The sequence below is a fragment of the Zalophus californianus genome, chromosome 6, assembly GCF_009762305.2.
Source record: "Zalophus californianus isolate mZalCal1 chromosome 6, mZalCal1.pri.v2, whole genome shotgun sequence".
Classification (NCBI taxonomy): Eukaryota; Metazoa; Chordata; class Mammalia; order Carnivora; family Otariidae; genus Zalophus; species Zalophus californianus.
In genome coordinates, this window is record NC_045600.1 from 112,626,049 (window position 1) to 112,649,304 (window position 23,256).

The 23,256-nt window shown below is 36.8% G+C and overlaps 1 protein-coding gene across 3 annotated transcripts in view; it reads left to right on the forward strand.

The window, feature by feature from the left end:
* The window catches only part of REC114 (REC114 meiotic recombination protein), a 114,101-nt gene that overhangs the window by 11,361 nt on the left and 79,484 nt on the right, over window positions 1–23,256 (forward strand). For all 3 annotated transcript variants that reach the window (XM_027570989.2, XM_027570988.2, XM_027570987.2), the window contains exon 2: window positions 8,334–8,423. In XM_027570989.2, the coding sequence (XP_027426790.1) occupies window positions 8,334–8,423 (90 nt within the window). The remainder of the gene's footprint in view (window positions 1–8,333; window positions 8,424–23,256) is intronic.

The window sequence follows — 23,256 nt, forward strand, 5'->3', positions numbered from 1 at the left end:
TCTGATTCGTTGCTCCACATTATCTTATTTTACACACATGAGTTCTTCCTCTTTGTAGGTTTGCTCTGTGTTTCTAAATATTTCTCCTACTTGCTTTTTCAGACCATTAATTTGGTTTCAACAATGTCCATCTAGTTCTTCAATTAAGCTATTGAGTTTTTTCTTAGTTTTTATATTTATAAGGCATATATTTAGCTCTAAGACTCTGCTTAAGTGTTCTTAATTATATATATTATAATTATGTATGTGTGTATATATTTGTTTATCATTAGTTGCCTAAATTGTACCATTGGTGATTCAGGTTTTTTAATCACTTGTCAGTTTGTGGGTGATTAATTACATAAAATATCAGCCTCTAAGTAAAGAATCAAAGTTCAGAAGTTAACTAGATGTAAAAACAATTGGCCTGGGGCGCCTGGGTGGCTCAGTTGGTTGAGCGACTGCCTTCGGCTCAGGTCATGATCCTGGAGTCCCGGGATCGAGTCCCACATCGGGCTCCCTGCTCTGCGGGGAGCCTGCTTCTCCCTCTGACCCTCTTCCCTCTCGTGCTTTCTATATCTCATTGTCTCTCTCCCTCTCAAGTAAATAAATAAAACCTTTAAAAAAAAAAAAAACAATTGGCCAAAGGGGTTTCCTTTCCAATCCAACAGTGAATATATATCTTAAGTGGTAAATGTTGGGAGGTACATGAGTCTCAGCCTTCTGGGCCTTCTGTAAAGGAGTAGGAAGGACTCAGCTAATAAGTAAGTTGTCCATCTCCATTGTGACTTCTTAGAGGCTGGGAGACCAGTAGGAATTTCAGAATACACAGGCTGGTATTGCTCTTTTTCTTGGGGGTCTACCAGTTTCTACCAGTGAGGTTCTTTCCCAAGAACTGGGACATTCCTATCTTTGTCCTAGGGTTCTTTGCTCAGAGGAGGGCCTCCTTTCTCTTGGGGGTGGAGAAATTATGCCACCACTTTTTATCTGGATCCTAAGACCTCAGCCCATCCTTCTGGCCCATTTGGATGCTGATGTTTAGCAACTGCTCAAGGAGAGGTAATTGGTATTTGGTTTGGATTTGGGAAGGGAAGACTGCAAGGATGCAATATACCATTTTTCTTAACCTCCTTGGAAGTCTCTAATTAGACATTTTCAGAGTGTATGAGCATACTATAAAAATCTTTTAGATGAAGGATTGCAACAAATACCTGAAAAATAGTGAATATTGAATTCCCAGATATCTGGCTAACCCTCTAATGCCTTCAGGTCTTTGCTCAAGCCTCACCTCAGTATGCCTACCCAGACCACCCCATTTATATTATAATTTTCATGCCCTGTCTTCACACTCCTGTTCCTCTTACCCTGCTTTATTGTTTCCCTACCTTCCGTACTTTCCTACATACTAGATAATTTATTTATTTATTATGTTTGCTTATTATTTATTTACTTATTATTATGTTAAATGATGTGCCTAGAGCATTTGACACCCAGAATAGACAACTTTTTAACACTCTACTCCCCTAAATGATGACATTATTTTCATAAAAATTCCACAAATGAAATTATTCGTTTATTATGTAGATAGTAAACTCCTTTATTTAGCTTCACTATTATAATCATGGCAGTAAAATAAATAATAAAAGGGAAGTACACACTATAGTACAAGGCAGGAGAAAAGCACAACTCTTTAGCCAATTGTTTTTACATCTAGTTAACTTCTGAACTTTGATTCTTTGCTTAGAGGCTGATATTTTATGTAATTAATCACCCACAAACTAACAAGTGATTAAAAAACCTGAATCAGCAACGGTACAATTTAGGCAACTAATGATAAAATTACTGTTTTATTCTCTTTTTTGTTCTTTAGTTTGAAACAATTTTAAAATAATGTTAAAGGTACTGTTCAAGTTTAGTAAAATATTTTGAGTGTGAACTAAAATTTGCACTTAAAAACATTCCATCTTGTTGCTTGTGCTCTTGTTTCATTGTTTAAAATTTTAAACACAAATATAAATACCAACAAGTCCCATAAAATGACAGCATTGGAGTAACTCAAATCTGTTTGTCTTTACAGTCCCTATGCTATCATGGTTTATTTTGAATCTAATTTAAATGCAGAAGAATGTAGTACCGCAGGCTTGAAGTGAACTGCATTCTAAGAAAGGGTTGGAGACAAGAACTTTACACTAAGCAAACTTGAAGTATGTCAAATCTTTGTGAGCTATTCTTGAAACAAATGTATGTGGTTAAGTATACATATATGTGGGCCAATGTTATTGGGAATTTCCCAAATGAATGTGTAAAAAAAGTTTATTAAAGAATAAATAATAAAAATCTGATAATTTGAAGCTTACAATGTTTTATTCAAACTTAGCAGTAACTGTAGCAGTTGTTTAGAATTAAGATCAACAAAAGACTTTTTCAGGGAGAGGTAGTTTATCAGTGACATTGGTTAGAATTGTGGGCACATGGTGGTAGTAAAAATCAGATTGCTTGTTAGTCTGTTTGACTATTGAATATAAATTCTTGACAAAGCATTCCCTTATTGCCTGAACCAGGGTTGACTGCTCTCAACATCCCACCTTAGAGTGCCACTAGTTATATTTGTTTACTGTACTCTATACCCTTGCCCTATATCCTATCCCCCATTAGCTCCATGAGGGCAGGTAATATTTTGTTCAATTATGTATCCCATCTAAAAAAACTGCTTGGCATCTAGTAGGTGCTCAATAAATATTTGTTGAATGAACAAATGAATGAAGCTCAAGGTCAGGGATATTCCTTTCTATGTTTTTTTCCTTTCCCAAATATTTATAAGAAAAATCACTATATAGTGGGTACTTGGTTAATGTTAACTGACTGAAATGCTTGATATGTGGTGTCTTTAATCTGTACAAGAGAATTTAGAATTTTGATTATTGCTGCTGTAACAAATTGCCACAAACTTAGTGGCTTAAGACAACTCAAACTTACTAGCTTATAGTTCTGGCAGTCAGAAGCCTGAAAGAGGTCTTAATAGGGCTAAAATCAAGGTGTCAGCAGGGCTGAATTCCTTCCGGAGTCTCTAGAAGAGAATGTTGCCTCTTCAGCCTCTAGAGGCTGCGTGAATTCCTTGCCTTGTACTACTGCCTTCCATCTTCAAAGCAGTCACATTTCCTTCTCTGATTCTTCTGCCTCCCTCTTTCCCTTGTAAGAACCCTTGTGATTATATTGGGCTCACCTGGATAATCCAGGATACTCTCCCATCTCAAGATCCTTAACCTGAATTACCTCTGCAGTAGTCCCCTTTGCCACATAAGATATATCCACAGGTTCCAGGAATTAGGACATGGAAATCTGTGAGGGACCATTATTCTGCCTACCTTAGCATCTTACCAATACTAAATGTTCCTATCCATGAACAAAATATCTCTCTCCATATATTTATGTGACCTTAAATTTCTGTCAATTTTCAGTGTGCAGATCTTTCACTTTTTTGTCATATTTATCCCTAAGTCTTTCATATTTTTTAGTCTTTCATATTTTGATGCTGTTATAAATTTTTATATTTTTAAAATTTCAAATTCTAATCATTCTTTACTAGTTTGTATAAATTTAGTTTTCATTTATTGCTCTTGTATCCTGCAACCTTTCTAAAATTCATTTATTCTAGGAAAATCAATTGGATTTTCTACATAAATGATCATGTTGTCTGAATTAAGATGATTTTAATTCTTTCTTTCTTTTATTTCTTTTTCTTGCCTGATTACAATGGTTAGAACCTCCAGGATAATGTTGATAGGAGTGGTGAGAACTAACATTGTTGTCTTGTTCTTTATCTCAGAAAGCTTTCAGTCTTTCCTGCTAACCATAGGTTTTTTATAGATGCCCTTCATCAGCTCGAGGAAGTTCCTTCTATTCCTGGTTTGCTGAGTTTATAAATCAGGAATGGATGTTGGTTTTTGTCAAATGCTTTTTCTATATTTTCTCATTATTGAGGTATTTATATGGTTTTCTTTTTTAGAATATTAACATGGTGGAGTATATTCACTTCAGAATACTTCCTAATTTCTCTTTTAATTTCTTATTTACCCATTGGTTATTTAGAAGTGTATTACTTTGTTTCAAAATATTTCGGGATTTTTTTTTTTCAGAGATCTGTCATTGATTTCTAATTTAATTTTAATTTTAAGAGAACATACTTAAACATTTACTAAGACTTGTTTTATGTCTCAATTTTGTCTTTCTTGGTAAATGCTCTGTATATACTTGAGAAGAATGTGTATGTGTATTTTGCTGGTATTGGGTGAAGTGTTCTATGAATGTCAGTGAGTTTATGTTGGTTGATACTCATTGGTTATTCAAATCTACTATATACTTACTGATTTTCCATGTACTTGCTCTATCAATTATTGGGAGGGGTATTGACATCTCTGACTATAATTGTGGATTTGTCTATTTCCTCCTACAGTTCTATCAATTATTGCTTCATGTATTTTTAAGCTCTGTCTTTGGGGACAGAAATGTTTAGGATAATTATGTCTCTTGATTAACCTACCCCTTTATCACTATGAAATGAACTTCTTTATACCTTTTGATACTCTTGCCTAATGTTAATATAGATACTACAACATTTTTTTGACTGGTGTTCGCATGGTGTATATTTTTCCCAGTCTTTTGTTTTTAACCTGTTCATATTTTTATATTAAAAATGCATTTCTTATAGGCAGCATATAGTCAGTTGCACCTTATCTTTTTGTCCTATTGTCAGATTGCCTTTTATTGGGGGTATTTAAGCCATTTACATTTAACGCAATCATTGATAGGGTTGGGCATAAAGTCTATAATTTTACTATTTGTTTTGTATTTGTCCCATCTGTTCTTTGTTCCCTAATTATTCTTATTCTGCCTTTCAGAGTGAGTATTGTTTATAATTCCATTTATCAATTACCTTTTAAAGAAGATAGGTAAACAGATAAGTAAATATGAAGTAACAAAAGTGGAAAGAACTATGGAGGAAAGCAAACTTGGAAAAAGGAATAGGAGTAATCTGGTTTGGGTAATGAGAGGGATTGGTGGCAGGTTTTAGTAGGATGGTCAGGAAGGTGTTACCTGAAAAGATGATATTTAAGCAAAGACCTGAAGAAAATGAAGGAGTGAGTCATGTGAATCTAAGAGAAGAGAGTTTCAGATAAAACAGGATTAATAAAAGCCCTGAGGTTTGTCATGAATTTGCCTCATGGGTTCAAGGAGCAGCAAGGAGGCCATGTGGATGGAGCAGAGTACACAAGGGGATAATGAGAGCAGAGGGGCAATGGAGGCTGAGTCGTGGAATACTTTGCATGAGTTTCTGATTGAGCTGCTGGGCTTTGAGCTGGAAATGACATGATCTAACTTAGGTTTAAAAGATCACTCTAGCTACTATATTGAGAATGAACTGTGTGGGGAGGGGAGCAAGAACACAAAGGGAAAGCCAGTGAGGAGGTTATCATGATAATCCAAGCAGAGATGATAACTTAGATCATACCTGTGAGAAATGGTTAGATTCTGAGTATTTTGAAGGTAGACATGAAGGATGTGCTAATGGATTGGATATGGGTATGAGGAAAGGAGAGGGTTCAATGATTCCACAGCTGGCCTAAGGAAATGGAAAGACGGAAGTATATTCTCTGATGTGGAAACTGTGGGAGTCAAATGCCTACAACAGCCTGGCATGTGGTAGGCACTTTGTATTGGGAAAGGCAGTCTTGTTCATGCAGTCTTTCAGCCCCTTTTGGCCACGACCATAAGAATGGGCCTGAAGCCCAGAACACTTCCTTTACCGAGAGATAGAGTCCTCAGAGCCTGTGCTCCTTTGTTCTGCTTATGTATCATATGGCACCTGGCCAGCCCCACTGCTGTGTCTGTCCCATTGGGGGAGGGAATGGGGTCCTTCTGCTGTAGCACAAGAGCGGGGAGCACAGGCCAGCTGCTTTGTGTGGCTGCCAAGAGGGAACTGCTCTCTCCCATGCAGGGGCAACTGACCGTCACTACTGATGCTAATCTTACTCTCTTCCTTATCTGAGTAAAGTGCTGTTCCATTCAGTGCTTGACTGTGTTGTGTTTTCCACAGTGACTCCAGTACCAAGATGCAGTGGGCAGAAATGTTTGGATTTCTACTCCTAGTGATAGGCAACAGATGTCACTTGCTCGAGACTTTGTAAATAGTGAAGGAATAAATGAATGAATGGGAACGTTTGGACTTCAAGTTAGGGGCTGTTAATTTTGAAATGACTATTGGGCCTTTAAGTGGAGATCATGAGTGGGCAATTAGATGTAGCAGTTTGGAGAGCAGACTTTGGAGAGCAGAGGAGAGCAGGGATTCTCATGGAAGTCATTAGTTACCACTTGAAAAAAATTATAATTTGGAAAGAATTGGTGTCTCCATAATGAGTGTTTCTAGCCAACAAAAGACATATATAAAAATGTTCATAACAGCATTATTTGTGGTTGACCTAAACTGGACAACATTATTCATCAGCAAAAGAATGAAATAGTAAATTGTGGTGTCATCGTAGAATGGTATTCTATAGTACTGAAAACAAATGAACTTAGGTATGTGCAACAACACTGATGAAGCCAGACAAAATAATTCTTTCTATATGATTCCATTCATACGAATAAAGCTAAACTGTGGTGTTAGAAGTCAGGCTACCTTAGGGGAAGGAGAGAGCAGGTAGTGACTGGGAGATAGCACTAGAGTACCTTCTGGAAGGCTGGCAGGGTTTTCTGTTACTTCACCTGGGTGGTGATTATTATGTGTTTGTTTTATCATCATTCATTGAGTCGTACATTTAAGTGTTGGATACTTTTTGGGATATTTTGGGGATATATAGTACATTCCTAAAAAAATAAACTGTCATGTTAACATATTGCCTCTCAAAGAATTTGTTGACCAGGCTCTAGTTTTGAAAACTGTGGTTGACTCCTACCTATCCTTGTGATTTTAAGTGGTCGTGAAGCATTCAAGATAATGCCTTTAAACTGTGGCAGGAAGAATATCATACAAATAACTGAGTTCCTAATGCTGGAAAAGAGGTGGAGTAATAACCACTGAAGTGCAGAGTTTAGCATACCTTTCTTGACATCTAAAATACCTTTTTTTTTTTTAAGGTTGGAATTTAAAGTGAATTAGAGAAAACTCAGTAGGAAATCTTAAGTTTAAATATAGCATTAAAGCTGTAAACCCCACATATGAAACTATGAAAACATCATTTATCAAAAGAATGTAGTGACCTTATAAAGATATACTTGAGGGGCGCCTGGGTGGCTCAGTTGGTTAAGCGACTGCCTTCGGCTCAGGTCATGATCCTGGAGTCCCGGGATCAAGTCCCGCATCGGGCTCCCTGCTCGGCGGGGAGTCTGCTTCTCCCTCTGACCCTCCCCCCTCTCGGGCTCTCTCTCTCCCTCTCTCATTCTGTCCCTCAAATAAAAAAAAAAAAAGATATACTTGAGTTAGGTATGTATTCATTGTTTTGAGCTTTGAGCATTGAGGTGAATGCATAATTTCATTTTATTCTTTATACAAGGATGTTTACATTTCAGTGTATCAAAGCCACCTATATATACAGGGTAGTCACTAAAGACCCAGATCCTACTCTTCTACGTCTATCTGTCACGTGCGCTTTGATATTTTGATTTCATTGCCTCAGCTCCCCTCTGAAACTGTAGGCCAAATCTAACAAGATAAAATATAATGAGAATAAATGCAAGGTCTTACATTTAGGTCCAGGTAACGAATGTGAAAGTATGATTTACCAACATAAGTGATGAAGTTTCAGGAGGTTTTACTGATATCAGATCATTCTTCAAATGAGACTACGCCCTCAAAGGTTAATGTGATTGTAGGCTATACTACAAGTAATGGGAGATAGACCACACCCAGCACATTATGGTCAGTTTGGGGCACCATATTTTAAGAGTGACATTGACAAATTAAAACTCATCCAAAGGAAAGCACCAGGTTTGAGATGTTGTAAAAATGGATTTATATGACTGAAGAAACTAGGACTCTGAAGTCTCACAGCAACCATGTAAGGCATTATCCCCATTTTACAGAAAGGAAACTGAGGCTCAAAGATAATTAATGACTTATTAAAATGTTACTGAAAAGTGGTTAGCTCGGGGCCCACATCTCTTTATTTTTAAACTAGTATTCTTTTCATTTCAAAATACTTCTTTTAGTAATATACTAAGTGAATGATTACAGATTAAATGGAAGGAAAGGGAACATTCTGAGTAGGAAGATCAATGTGAGAAGATATTATACTTCTACTAGTATTACAGAAATGTATTGTCTTATCAACATTTCCCTCACTTTCTTCTTTTTCAAGGTTTTTGACTCTAGTGAAGAATCTGGGTATCTTGTTCTCACCATCGTTATATCAGGTCATTTCTTCATTTCCCAAGGACAGACACTGCTGGTAGGTTTTTATGCCTATAGTTTAGTATGCAAATATATTTCTTTATCTTTGTAGCTTTACGTTAATTTTTGTACCCTCAAGCTTCTTCAGGGTTGCAGAAATTCATCAGGTTCCACAAATTAAGCATTGATCGAATGTTGTATAGCAGTGGGAAATACAAAAATATACTGAATATTGCCTGGCTGAAAGGGGTTTATGGTTCTGTTTTAGGAGTCAAAGTGGATCAAAGGATTGAGATTAACCAGTATTATAAAGGATTCTTAACTGGGGAAATTGGGTTGAGACAGGCTAAATTTATAGAGAAATGTGTGGAGGGTTTTTCAGAGAGGGTAAAGAACATAAGTAGAGGGACAGATTTGAGGAAGTAGCTAGAAGAAAACTTGAAGCATGCTATTAACTTACATAGCCCTCTATAAAACTAATTTTATAAAGGTGTATTTGTTCTTTATTATGAACATGTACCCACACATATTGTAGGAAATTTTTGAAATGAAGAAGTAAATAAAGGAGAAAATAAGTCATTTTGCTTGGAAGTTTAGGTTTGCATTGGTATTTAGAAACAAAATGAAAAAACAAGACAACTTCCAGTCAAAGAATTATAAAAGAAAGAAATGGAAGGGAAGAGTATTACATCATTTACCTGTGAATAATATCTATATAGACATAATAAATTCAACATAGGTATAATTTATTCACTTAACAGATATTTATTGAGCAATTACTATGTGCTAGGCATTGTTCTAGATGCTAAGGATGTAGCAGTAAACAGCAAAGACATAAATCCTTATCATTGCGGAATGTCATCATTCTGGTAAGGAAAAACATCATGAACAAATAGGTCAAATATATTTAAAAGGTGTGAATTTTTGGTGAATCCCTTACACATTCTATTAGGATGGCAGTATCCCATAGTTGTACATTGCGATGATTCATTTCTCCACTTATATGGATTATAGCCTTATCCTTGAATGTGGAGTGACTTGCAAGGTCCTCTTTGTGTTCCTTGTGATTTTTAAAACTACAGCAATGGTTGTATCATTTTTGCTTTATTTGCCACTGTTAGGGCTTGTATTAGTTGCAGAAGATAAGATGTCTTCTTCAGCTTTGAATGAAGAATATTCCAGATGGTGGACTGGGGGGATGCCTAGCCCACAGCTAGTTCTCCTCTGTTAATATTGTGAATCTTTGCTGAATGATGACATTAAGGCAATTTGGCTTCCTTAGACATAGGGGGCCACCCTGTGTTTTGTCTGCTCCATCTGTTTGTACTAATGGTAAATGTTGTTACAAACTGATAGAGGTTTCTTTGTATCATATGTGAAATGATTTTTGCAATGCAGTTACAAAACTAAATTTATCAAATTCCAAAGACCGGCTACTGAGAAATACAATGGTAACTCTGCAATTTGTTGCATGTTGCATGTACATATATACCTTATATATTGGATAGTACATTTTTAAAAAAATTCTAAGTAGGGTCCACACCCAATATGAGGCTTAAACTCATGACCCAGAAATCGAGAGTCCTGTGCTGTACTGACTGAGCCAGCAACGCACCCCTATTGGATAATACTTTTAAAAGTCTTTATTAAATGCTTTTTAAAACTCAGTTTTATTGAGGTATAATTTATATAAAATCATTAATTTTCAGTGTTCAATTTGATGTGTTCTTGTTTTTGAGAGAGAGAGTGCACACATGCACTCAAGCAGGGAGGGGGAGGGGCAGAGGGAGAGAGAGAATCTGAAGCAGGCTCCGCGACCAACATGGAGTCTGATTCAGGGCTCAGTCTCACAATCCTGAGGTCATGACCTGAGCCAGAATCAAGAGTTGGACGCTTAACCAACTGAGCTACCCAGGTGCCCTTGATGTGTTTTGATAAATGAATATAGTTGTGTAACCATCTCTACAATGATGATGTAGAACATTCCAGTTAACCCCAGAAGTTTCCTTGTACCTCTTTGTAGTCAGTCGCCCCTGCCTACCCTCTGATCTGCTTTCTCTTGCCATTGTTTTCCTTTTCTAAAATTTCATACAAATGAAATCCTATAATATGTAGTCTTTTGTGTTTGGCTTTTCCACTTAGCATAATGCTTTTGAATTCATCCATATTACTCATTCCTTTTCATTACTGAATAGTATTCACTTGTCTATGTAAACCACATTAGCTTATCCATTCACTTTTTGATAAAACATTTGGGTTATTTCCATTTTTTTGGTTACTCTGAATGATGCTGGTATAATAACCATTTGTGTACAAGCCTTTGTATGAACGTATGTTTTCATTTTTCTTTGATAAATTCCCAAGAGAGGAACTGTCACTGGGTCATATGGTACATCTGCGTTTATAAGAAACTACACAGCTGGTTTTCACATTGGCATTCCCACAGTGTATGGAGGGTCCAGTTGTTCCATGTCCTTACCAACACTTGGTATTGTCAGTCTTAAGTTTAACTATTCGAATGGGTGTCTAGGGGCATCTCATGGTAGATTTAATTTGCATTCCCATAGTGACTAGTGACATTGAACAACTTTTTGTGTGTTGACAGATACCTTGGAGATATTGCAGGTTAATTACTAAACCATATAATAAAATGAGTATCACAACATGGTGAATCAAATGCATGTTTTGGTTTCCAGTGTATATATAAGTTAGGTTTACACTACACTGTAGTCTGTCAAGTGTGCCATAGCGTTATGTTTAAAAAAAACAAGACAACATTCATTAATTAACGTTAAGAAATTAAGAAATTATTTAATTTAATAGATTTTAATAAATAATTTAAAAAATTATTTCTTAATTAAGAAATACTCTATGGCTGGGGCGCCTGAGTCACTCAGTTAAGCATCTGCCTTCGGCTTGGGTCATGATCCCAGCGTCCTGGGATTGAGCCCCACATCGGGCTCCCAGCTCGGCAGGAAGCCTGCTTCTCCCTCTCCCACTCCCCCTGCTTGTGTTCCCTCTCTCGCTATCTTTCTCTCTGTCAAATAAATAAATAAAATCTTTAAAAAAAAAAAAAGAAATAGTCTATGGCTAAGAAATGCTAACCACCATCTGAGTTTTCAGCGAGTCATAATCTTTTTGCGGGTGGTGGGTCTTGCCTCGATGATGCTGGCTGCTGACAGATCTGGGTGGTAATTGCTGAAGCTTGGGGTGGCTGTGGCAATTTCTTAAAATAAGACAGCAGTGAACTTCCGTTGCATTGATGGACTCTTCCTTTTACCAACAACTTCTCTGCAGCATGTGATGCCGTTTGATAACATTTTCTCCACAGTAGAACTCCTTTCAGAATTGGAGCCGATCTTCTCAAACCCTGCTGCTGCTCTGTCAACTAAGCTATGTCATATTCTAAATCCTTTGTTATCATTTCTGCAGTCTGCACAGCATCTTCACCAGGAGCAGTTTCCATCTCAAGAAACCACCTTCTTTGCTCACCCATAAGAAGCAAATCCTTATCTGTCAAAGTTTTATTCTGAGATTGCTGCAGTTCAGTCCCATCTTCAGGCTCCACTAATAGTTCTCTTGCTGTTTCCACCACATCTGCAGTTACTTCCTTCACTCAAGTCTGGAACCCCTCAAAGTCCTCCATGAGGGTTGGATCACTTCTTCCAAACTCCTATTAATTTTGGTATTTTGACCATGAATCAGAAATGTTCTTAATGGCATCTAGAATAGTGAATCCTTTCTAGAAGGCTTTCAATTTACTTTGCCCAGATCTATCAGAGGAATCTCTATCTAAGGCAGCTATGGCTTTATGAAATGTATTTTCTTAAACAAGACTTGAAACTCAAAATGATTCCTTGATCCATGGGCTGCAGAATGGCTGTTGTGCTGGCAGGCATGAAGACAACATTCATTTCATTGTACTTCTGCATCACAGCTCTTGGGTGACCAGGTGCATTGTCAGTGAGCAGTAGTATTCTAAAAGAAGTATTTTTTTTTCTGAGTAGTTGGTCTCAACAGTGGGTTTAAAATATTCAGTAAACGATGTTGTAAAAAGATGCGCTGTCATCCAGACTTTGTTGTTCCATTTATAGAACCAGGCAAAGTGGCTTTACCATAATTCTGAAGGGCCCTAGGATTTTTGGAATGCTAAATGAGCATTGACTTCAACTTCAAGTCACTAGCTGCATTAGCTCCTAATAGGAGAGCCAGCCTGTCCTTTGAAGCTTTGAGGCCCCGCATTGACTTCTCCTCTCTAGCTATGAAAGTCTGACATGGCATCTTCTCCTAATAGAAGGCTATTTCATCTACATTGAAAATCTGTTGTTTGGTGTATCCACCTTCATTATTATCTGCTTCATTATTATCTGTTATAACTTGCTGCTTCACCTTGCACTTTTATGTTATGGAGACGGCTTCTTCCCTTACACCTCCTGAACCAACCTGTGCTGGCTTCAGACTTTTCTTCTGCGGCTTCCTCACCTCTCTCAGCCTTCACAGAATTAAAGAGTGTTAGGACCTTGCTCTGGATTAGGCTTTGGCTTAAGGGAATGTCGTGGCTGGTTTGATCTTCTATCCAGACTGCTAAAACTTTCGCCATATCAGCAAGAAGACTGTTTTACTTTTGAATCATTCATGTGTTCACTGGAGTAGGAGTAGCACTGTTAATTTCTTTAAAGAACTTTTCCTTTGCATTCACAACCTGGCTGACTTGTTTAGTGCAAGAGGCCTAGGTTTCAGCCTATCCCTGCTTTCAACATGCCTTCCTCACTAAACTTAATCAATTATAGTTTTTGATTCAAAGTGAGAGACATGTAACTCTTTCACGTGAACACTTAGAGGCCATTTCTTTTCTTTTTTTTTTTTTTAAATTTTGTTTATTTGTCAGAGCGTGCACACACAAGCAGGAGGAGGAGCATGGCAGGGGAAGAAGCAGGCTCCCCACTGAGCAAGGAACCTGATGTGGGACTCAATCCCAGGACCCTGGGATCATGACCTGAGCTGAAGGCAGAGGCTTAACCGACAGAGCCACCCAGGCGCCCCTTAGAGGCCATTTCATTGTGGCTATTTCATACTTGGCCTAATTTCAATATTGTTTTATCTCAGGGAATAGGGAGGCCCAAGGAGAGGGAGAGAGTTGGGGGAACGGCTGGTCAGCAGAGCAGTCAGACCACACACAACATTTATTAGTTTGCTGTCTTAGATGGGTGTGGCTCATGACTCCCCCAAACAATTACAGTAGTAATATCAAAGATGACTGATCACAGATCACCCTAACAAATACAGTAATAATGAAATAATTTGAAATATGTGAGAATTACCAAAACGTGACAAAAGGCATGAAGTGAGCAAATGCTGTTGGAAAAATGGCACCAATAGATTTGCTTTGCACAGGCTTGCCACAAATCTATGAGAAGCACAAAAGCTAAGGATTGCACAAAAAGTGCGATAAAATGACGCATTCTTGTGTTTTCCTGTATTTGCTGTTGTATGTCTTACTAGTGTAGCGCCTGTTTGTATCTTTTAATCATTTTTAATTGGAGTTGTCTTTTTATATTTGAATTATAAAAGTTCTTCTAATTACAACTCTTTTATCAGAAATATGTTTTGCAAATATATCTCTCAGTCTGTGGCTTATCTTTTGGTTTCTTATCAATCTTTTGAAGAGCAGAAGCCTAAAATTTTGATGAAGTCCCTTTTTTTCTTTATGGTTCATGCTTTTTTATGCTGTTTTAGAAATTTTTGTCAACTCCAAGATTGCAATAATTTTTTTTCTGTTTTCTTTTGGAAATTTTCAAGTTTTAACTCTTACATTTAGGCCTATGGTCCATTATGAATTTTTAGTATTATTTAATAACACTAATACTATTTTGTATAGAGCCCCTTCTTCCCCTCCATTAAGGCAATGTGATATTGAGAAAAATTACTCTATTATGAAATATGATCATGGATCTTAGGGAATCTACTTCTGGAACCACTGAGTTAATTTTTAATGTGTGGTGAGAGTTAAGGGTCTGGAGTAATTTTTTTGCAGATAAAATGTTCCAGCACCATTTGTTGAAAAGGCTAGACTTTTCTCATTGAATTACCTTGGTACCTTTGTGAAAATCAATTTGGTATATATGTGTGGGTATATTTGTGGACTCTCTTTTCTGTTCTTGTTGACCTATATGTCTATCCTTACTCCAGGAAGAGACTGTCTTGATTACTTCAGCTTTGTTGTAATTTTTGAAGCAGGTAGTATAATTCCTCCATATTTGTTCTTCTTCAGAGTTGTTCTGGCTGTTTTAGGTTATTTGCATTTCCATATAAATTTTAGAATCAGCTTTCCTACCCCAAAAAACCCTGCTGGGGTTTTGACTGTGATTGCTTTGAATCTGTAAATCATTTGGGGGAAAATTGACATCTTAATGTTGAGTCTTCTGACCTGTGAACATGTTATAATTATTTATATCCATCATTCCATTTGCTTACATACTTTTCCTCAGCAGTGTTTTGAAGTTTTCCCAATAGATCTTGCACATATTTAACTAAATTTATCCACAAATACTTCATAGTTCTTACGTTATTGTTAATAGAATTTTATAAATCTCAATGTCTAATAGTTTGTTGCTAGTGTGTCGAAACACAACTGACTTTTTTTCACATTGACTTTTTATTCTGTGATATTGCTACACTCATTAGTTCTATAGTTTTTGTAGATGTTTTTATAGAATATTCCATATAGATGATCTGTTGTCTATGAATACAGTTTTACATTTTCAATCTGTCTTCTCTCCCCTGCCTCCCTTCCTTCTTTTCCCCCAGATGACACTCACTAGGACATCCTTTACAATGTTGAATAGAAATGGTGAGAGTTGATATCCGTGCCTGATCCTGATCTTAGGGAAAAGCAGTCTATTCACCAATAAGTATAATATTAGCACTGAGGTTTTTGTAGATACCCTTTACAAGACTGAGGAAGTTCCCTTCTATTCTAGTTTGCTGAGAATTTTAATCATGAATAGGAGTTGAATTTTGTTGAATGCTTTTTCTGTATCTATTGAGATGAATTTCCTTTTTTTTTTTAGTCCTGTTGATGTAATACATTTTTTTAAGATCTTACTGAATCTACCTTTATTGCAGGAGTATTTGATTTTTTAAAATAATGTACATGTTACTAAAAGTGATTAAAAATAATAATGCATTAAAAAATGTACCCCCTAAATTAAAGAACAGTTTTTATCAGTTCATATAATTTATTCACAGTATTTTCTGGGTTCCACAAGAACCAACATATAGAAGAGCAAACACATTTGGAATTATAACACATTTTCATTGCATTGCAATTTTATATTGGTATTACATTTACACACCCTCCCCCCTCATGCAAATCTGGGTTGTGAGATATTTTTAGAATTTTTCCCATAAAAGGTAGGGACATGACAGCTATGGAAAGTTTTAGCCACTTCCGTTTTAGTAAGAGAATCCAATTATTGGCGTGGATTAAAATGTGCTATATTTGTACTATCAAATCTTTGTGGAAGCTGCACAAACCCCTAAAAAAGTCATTTATTTCAGAGAAACTGATGGCTAGGGCCCAGTAACAGTTCCCTCAGTGATATGTTTTTGTAGAAATCCAAACAGGTCAACAAGGCTTTGGGCTTTTTGCTTGGACCTGGCAGCTATTTAAACATAATTTCTCTTAAACTTCATATTTCTCTGATTGTCACCTCCTATTGAGGCCCATGGGAACTTAATGTTTCAGATTATAAACTTAGCTTGGTGTCCAGTAATACCATGAGTTTCCATTTTGCTTGTTCAGTTAGCACCTGTACTCATGTGATGATGTCATTGCCGGAGGGCTCCATGCATACCCACCACTGGGCCATTCTCTTGTTATTTCTTGTGGAGGGTTAGTATGGCAAGAAGGCGGGGAGACCTTTGCTCCATCCTCAATTTACTTTGGACTTGAGTTCAAATGGTTTCCCCTTTCTGGTCTTAGCATTTTGAACAGATTCTCCCTTGCCTATTTTGGGCTTTTAAAATTTGTTTTTAATTGTGGTAAAATACACATAACATAAAACTTACCATTTTAACTATTTTTAAGTGTACAATCCACTGGTATTAAGTACATTCACATTATTGTGCAGCCAACACTACTATCCATCTCCAGAAGTCTTTTCATCTTGCAAAACTGAAACTCTATACCCATTAAATAGTGGCTCCCCACTTCCAGCCCAGCACCTGGCAACAACCATTCTACTTTCTAACTCTATGAATGTAACTACTCTAGGCACCTCATACAAGTGGGATGTGACTGGCTAATTTCACTTAGCATAATGTCCTCAAGGTTTATCCAGTTGAAAAATGTACCAGAATTTCCTTCTTTTTTAAAGCTGAATGATATTCCATTGAATGTATATACCACATTTTGTTTATCCATTTATCTGTCAATAGACTGGGGTTGTTTCCACTTTTTGCCCACTGTGACTAAACTAGTGCTTATGAACATGAGTATACAGATATCTTCGTGAGACCCTGCTTTCAGTTTTTGGGGGTATATACCCAGGAGTGGGATTATTGGATCCTATAATAATTCTATCTTAATTTTTTGAGGAACTGCGGTACTTCTTTCTGTAGTGGATACACTATTTTACACTCCCACTAACACTGCACAAGCGTTCCAATTTCTCCACTAACGTTTGTTATTTTGTTGTTGTTTCTTTAGTTAAGGTATCACTGATATAACATTATATTAGTTTCAGGTGTATAGCATAATGCTAAATGATCACCACAACCATCTACGTAATATGTCACCTTATGTATATGTTGCAAAAAAATATTTTTTCTTGTCTGAGAACTTACAAGATTTACTCTTTTAGCAACTATCAAATATGCAATACAGTATCACTAACTGTAGTCACCATGGTATACATTACATCTCCATGACTTACTTTACAACTAGAATTTTGTACCTTTTACCCCCTTCACTTATCCCCCCCTACGCACCCCACCCCCCACCTCCTCTGCCATCCCCAACAGTATCTACTTCTGGCAACCACCAGTCTGTTCTCTGTATCAAGTGAGCTTGTTTTTTTGGTTTTTGGTTTTTGTTCTTAGATTCCACATGTAAGTGAGGTCACATGGTATTTGTCTTTCTCTGTCAGACTTATTTCACTTAGCATAATGTCCTCTAGGTACATCCATGTTATTGCAAATGACAGGATTCTTTTTTATGGCTGAATAGTAGCCCATTGTGTGTGTGTGTGTGTGTGTGTGTGTGAGAGAGAGAGAGAGAGAGAGAGAGAGAGAGAGACATTTTCTTCATCCATTCATCCACTGAATGGACACTTAGGGTGTTTCCATATGTTGGCTATTGTAAATAATGATGCAGTAAACATGGGGTGCATATATCTTTTCATTTTCTTCAGATAAAATAGCCAGAGTAGAATTGCTAGATCATATGGTAGTTCTAGTTTTAATTTTTTGAGGAACCTCCACAGTGTTTTCCATAGAGACTATGTCAGTTTACATTCCCACCGACAATTATTGTTGCCAACACTTGTAATTTCTTGTCTTTTTGATAATCACCATTTTAACAGGTATAAGGTGATATTTCACTGTGGTTTTCATTTGCATGGTATATGATCCTTTTAATGTGTTGTTGAACTTGATATGCTAATATTTTGCTGAGGATTTTTGCATATATTTTTATCATAAATGTGTTATTAGCTGATAATTTTCTTTTCTTGTGGCATCCTTGTCTGATTTTGGTATCAGGGTAATGCTGGGCTCATAAAATGAGTTTATTTTTATTTATTTATTTTAAAGATTTTATTTATTTATTTGACAGAGAGAGCGAGAGAGTACAAGCAGGGGGAACAGTAGAGGGAGAGGGAGAAGTGGACTCCCTGCAGGGAGCCCGGTGTGGGGCTCGATTGGATCAGGACCTGAGCCGAAGGTAGACACTTAAACATCTGAGCCACCCAGGCGCCCCTCATAAAATGAGTTTAGAAGCATTCCCTCTTTTTGTTTTTTTTGTTTTTGTTTTTGTTTTTTTAAGAGTTTGAGAAGGATTGGTAGTAATTCTTCTTTGAATGTTTGGTAAATTCACCAGTGAAGCTGACTGCTCCTGGACTTTCTTCTTTGGGGAGGTTTTGATTATTGATTCAGTCTCTTTACTAGTAGTTGATTTGTTCAGATTTTCTCTTTCTTCATGATTCAGTCTTGGTAGGTTGTATGTTTCTAAAAATTTATCCATTTCTTCTACATTGTCAAATTTGGTGGCATATTATTGTTCATAGTAGGCTCGTGATTCTTTGTATTTCTCTGATATCAGTCATAAAGTCTCCTCTTTTATTTCTGATTTTATTTATTTGAGTCCTCTCTTTTTTCTTGGCGAGTCTAGCTGAATGTTTGTCAATTTTGTATATCTTTTCAAAGAACCAGCTTAGTTTCATGATCTTTTCTGTTATTTTACACTCTATTTCTTATGTTGTTGTTGTTTTTTAATAGTAGCCATCATAATGGTTGTGAGGTTATATCTCACTGTGGTTTGATTTGCATTCAGTAATTATTAGGGATGTTGAACATCTTTTCATGTGCTTTTTGGCAATTTGTATATCCTCTTAGAGAAATACCTGTTCAAGTCTTTGCATACTTTCTGATTGGGTTTTCTTGTTATTGTTGAGTTGTAGGATTGAGTGCTTGTTGTTGTTGTTATTGAAGTATAATATCTCTCCAAACATTTAACACACACATGCACACACACTCTCTCTCTCTCACACACACACACACACACACACACACACACAGAGCAGCTGATGAATGCAGCTTCTTTTTTACTAGGTCTCGTGATTTCCTTTTTCTCCCTTGTTTCTTCTTTCAGCGTGAGTAAGTATAGGCTGAGATAGATTGAGCACTGTTGAGCCCTTTTTAGAGTGGGGACATGGAAGAATGGCTTCTGTAGGGCACAGTGTTCTGCACCTTGCTGTACCCTCACCCAGTCACCATTAAGTGTTTAAGATTGCTCCTGCCTCTGCTCAGCCCTACTTGGCTCCTCCCCTCCTGGTGCTGGAGCTCCTGATCAGAGTGCATTTATAATCCTTCACTGAGACATCGTCAGTTTTCTCTTTCTCAAACCCTTTTTTTAAAAGTATAGAGTTCATAACTCCTTTTGAGATACTATCTCTAAAGTTAAAAACATATTCTATATATAATTGTAAATGTATAAAAATCCATCTTTTATCTGCATCTCCCTTCTCAAGCTAGATGTTGCAGAAACCAAAATGCTAAAGATATCCAAATGGCGGAAATTATTTCCTAAGACTTTAGCCTCTCCTTTTTATCTCACTTGGTTCTGATCCAGCACTAGTGTCTTCACCTAAATAAAACTATATCTGAAACACAGAAGCTAAGTGGTCTTGAGACCATTTTAATTCTGTCTTCTTGGGAAACATGGGTCATCCTGGAAATGATGGAGTTCGTTTTGTTTTGTTTTCAAGTTTTCATGCCCAGCCCAAATATTCTTCAAAAAGAAATTGTCTTACTGTTTACCACTGGAAATATTATATTCCTATTTAAATGAATTCTGGAAACTTCAAACACTAACTTTAACCCATTTAGTTTAAAAAATATTTGTTCAAATCACAGTCTCAGCTTAAGAATCATCTGAGAGGAAAGACTTAGCACAGAGTTTTAAAATCAAGTTATTCACACAGTTACTTTAAATTAGAACCAATCTTTTCTTTGGCCACCTTTTCAGGAAGGGTCAAGAAAGAGCTCTTCATAACTTTATTATCACCCCTTCCCACATTTAAAACCATTGGATCAATTATATCACTTTTTTGGTCTTTTATCTCCCCTCCAGAGAGAATTGGGTTAGCAAGAGTTAAAGCATTTCGCTGCTCTATTTTTATACTTTCCCACATCTAAATAAACTTCAGCGCCTATGCAGTACTGGCCTGAAAAGTTGCTGACTACCCATCTAAGAGGCATGTGAAGGGCGTCCTCCACCATACCTACCCTATCTCCCTGTGCTGCCTTTGGAAACCTGTGACCATCCCCACCTTCATTAGTGAGACATCCGTGACTTACACATTGGACTCTCTTGCCTTTCCTCTCTTAAATTATCCATTGAGCTCAACTTGTCAGTAAGTAGGAGAACAGTCTGTGAACTCCACTCTTAGGACGACTCCAGAAAAAAAAACTCACACAGCTGCTGCAATTTCTGTCATCTCCTCCCAGACTTCCTCAGGCCCCATTCCCTTACTTACCTTCCCAACACTCCTTCCAGTTCCAAACTCGTTTAACAAGGGTGGTGGTGTGTCTGTGCCAATCTCACTTCTGATGCCAACGGATGCATTTCAGGTGGGTGGAAGGAGAACGCATACTCATACACAGTGGAGTTATAGTTCCTTGCTTAATTGGCAACAGGAATAGAATCTTACTAGAAGTGAGGTGATCACACATGACTGCAGTAGATACAGTGAATCTCAGCAGAGTCTCCCTCTCTCTTTTATCTGATGACACTGGTTTTTGCCAGGCTCTAGAAAAACTCACTCTTTGCTAAGCCACAGCCTTTTATATGTGAGAGTTAACATTACCATTCCAGAAAAATGTTATCAGCTTCGGATTAAGGGAATGTTAACAAGCATTAGATTCACATGTGCATCTTTTCTAAGATTTCTAAGCACCTGTCAGTGCTCAGGTGCTTCTGCGAGCTTTTCAGCATTCTAGAAATCCACAGTGTCTTTCACATTTTCTGTTGGGAGACTGGGGTTTTGTTGTTGGTATTATTGGCATTTTCTTTCTAGAGTAAGAATATTAAATCTTTGAATGCATGCTAAAATCTTTTTTTTTCCTTGATTTGTCATTGGCTTTTTTGAAAATAATTTTATTTGGGGTATAACTTACAATAAAATGTACTCATTGAGTTCGTGGAGTTTTGATAAATGTATACAACTGTATAAAGTACCATCACAAGCATGATATGGAACTTTTCTCTTATTCCCCCAAACTCCCCCATGCCCACCCATTCCCAGGCAACCACTTTCTTTCTGCTCTGCTGTCACTGCAGATTAGTTTTGCCTTTGCTAATAATTGATATGAATGGAATTATATAGTATGTACTCTTTCTTTTACACAGCTTAATGTTTTCGAGACTTGTCCCTGTTGTGTGTATCATGTTCTCTTTTATTGCTGAATAGAATTTCGTTTTATGAATGTACCTCAATTTGTTTATCCATTCATCTATTGATGGATTTTTGGATTATTTCCACTTCGGGTCTATTATAACTAAAGCTGCTATGAACATTTGTATACAAGTGTTTATGTGAACAGATGTTTTAATGTCTCTTAGGTAATACCTAGGAGTAGAATTGCTGAGTTGTATGGTAAATGAATATTTAAGTTTATAAGACACTATTATACTGTTTTTCATAAAAGTCATACGATTTTGCTTTCCCACCAGCTCTGTTTGATAGTCCATGTTACTCTACATTCTTGCTGACATTGGTATTGTCCCTTTTTTATAATTTCAGGTATTCTAGTGTCTGTGTAATGATATGTCATGTAGTTCAATTGGCATTCCTGAATGACTAATAAAGCATGTACGCTTATTGTCCAGGTTAAGAAACAGAACATTTTGGGGCACCTGACTGGGTCAGTCAGAAGAGCACATGACTCTTGATCTTGGGGTTGTGAGTTCGAGTCCCATGTTAGATGTAGAGATTAGATAGATTAGATAGATAGATAGATAGATAGGGGCGCCTGGGTGGCTCAGTCGGTTAAGCATCTACCTTTGGCTCGGGTCATGATCCCGGAGTCTTGGGATTGGGTCCTGCATCGGGCTCCCTGCTCAGCGGGGAGTCTGCTTCTCCCTCTGCCTCTCCCTCCTGCCTGCTTATGCTCTCTCTCTCAAATAAATAAAATATTAAAAAAAAATCTTTTTAAAAGAAACTTTTTGAAGTATAATTGACATATATATACTATATTAGTTTCAGGTGTACAATAAAATGATTCAATATTTGTATATATTATTAAATAATCCCCAAATTAGTCTAGTTGACATCCATCACCATGCATAATTACAAAGATTTTTTTCTTGTGATAAGAACTTTTAAGATCTACTCTTTTTTTAGCAACTTTCAAATATGCAATACAGTATTATTAACTATAGTCCCCATGCTGTACATTACATGCCCAAGACTTATTTTACAACTGAAAATTTGTGCCTAAGAAATAGAACATTTTGAACCCCCCAGAACCTCTCATGTCCCCCTCTAGTCATTATTATATATCACCACCCTCCTGAAAGCTAACCACCATTCTGACTCCTCTAACAGTATAGATTAGTTTTGCTTGTTTTTACACTTTATATAAAATGAAAAAGACTCTTCTATGCCTGGCTTCTTTCACTCGTTATATTTATGAGACTTGTCTATTGTGTGCAATTATAGATTATCCATTCTTGTTTTGTGAATATATCACAATTTACTTATCCATTGTATTATTGATTGGTATTTGGGTAATTTCCAATTTTTCACTATTAGAAAAAGTGCTGCTGTGAACACTCTAGTACCTGTTTTTGGGTGAACACTTGTATATATTTTTGTTGGGCATATGGGTAGAGGTGGAATGTGTGAGTTATAGGACAGCACTTCTCAAACATTAATGTGCCTATGGTAATAATCTTGGCTCTTAGTAAATTGCTGATTTTGAATCAGCAGGTTTTGGATGTCATCTGAGATTTTATGTTTCTAACAAACTCCTAGGTTTGCTGTTGCAATTAATGATGCTGTTGCTACTAATCCCTGGACATACTCTGAGGGATATGCCTATGTTCAGCTTTGGTAGATATTGTCAAAGGGTTTTCCAGGGTGATTATGCCCAATTTATACTCTCATTAA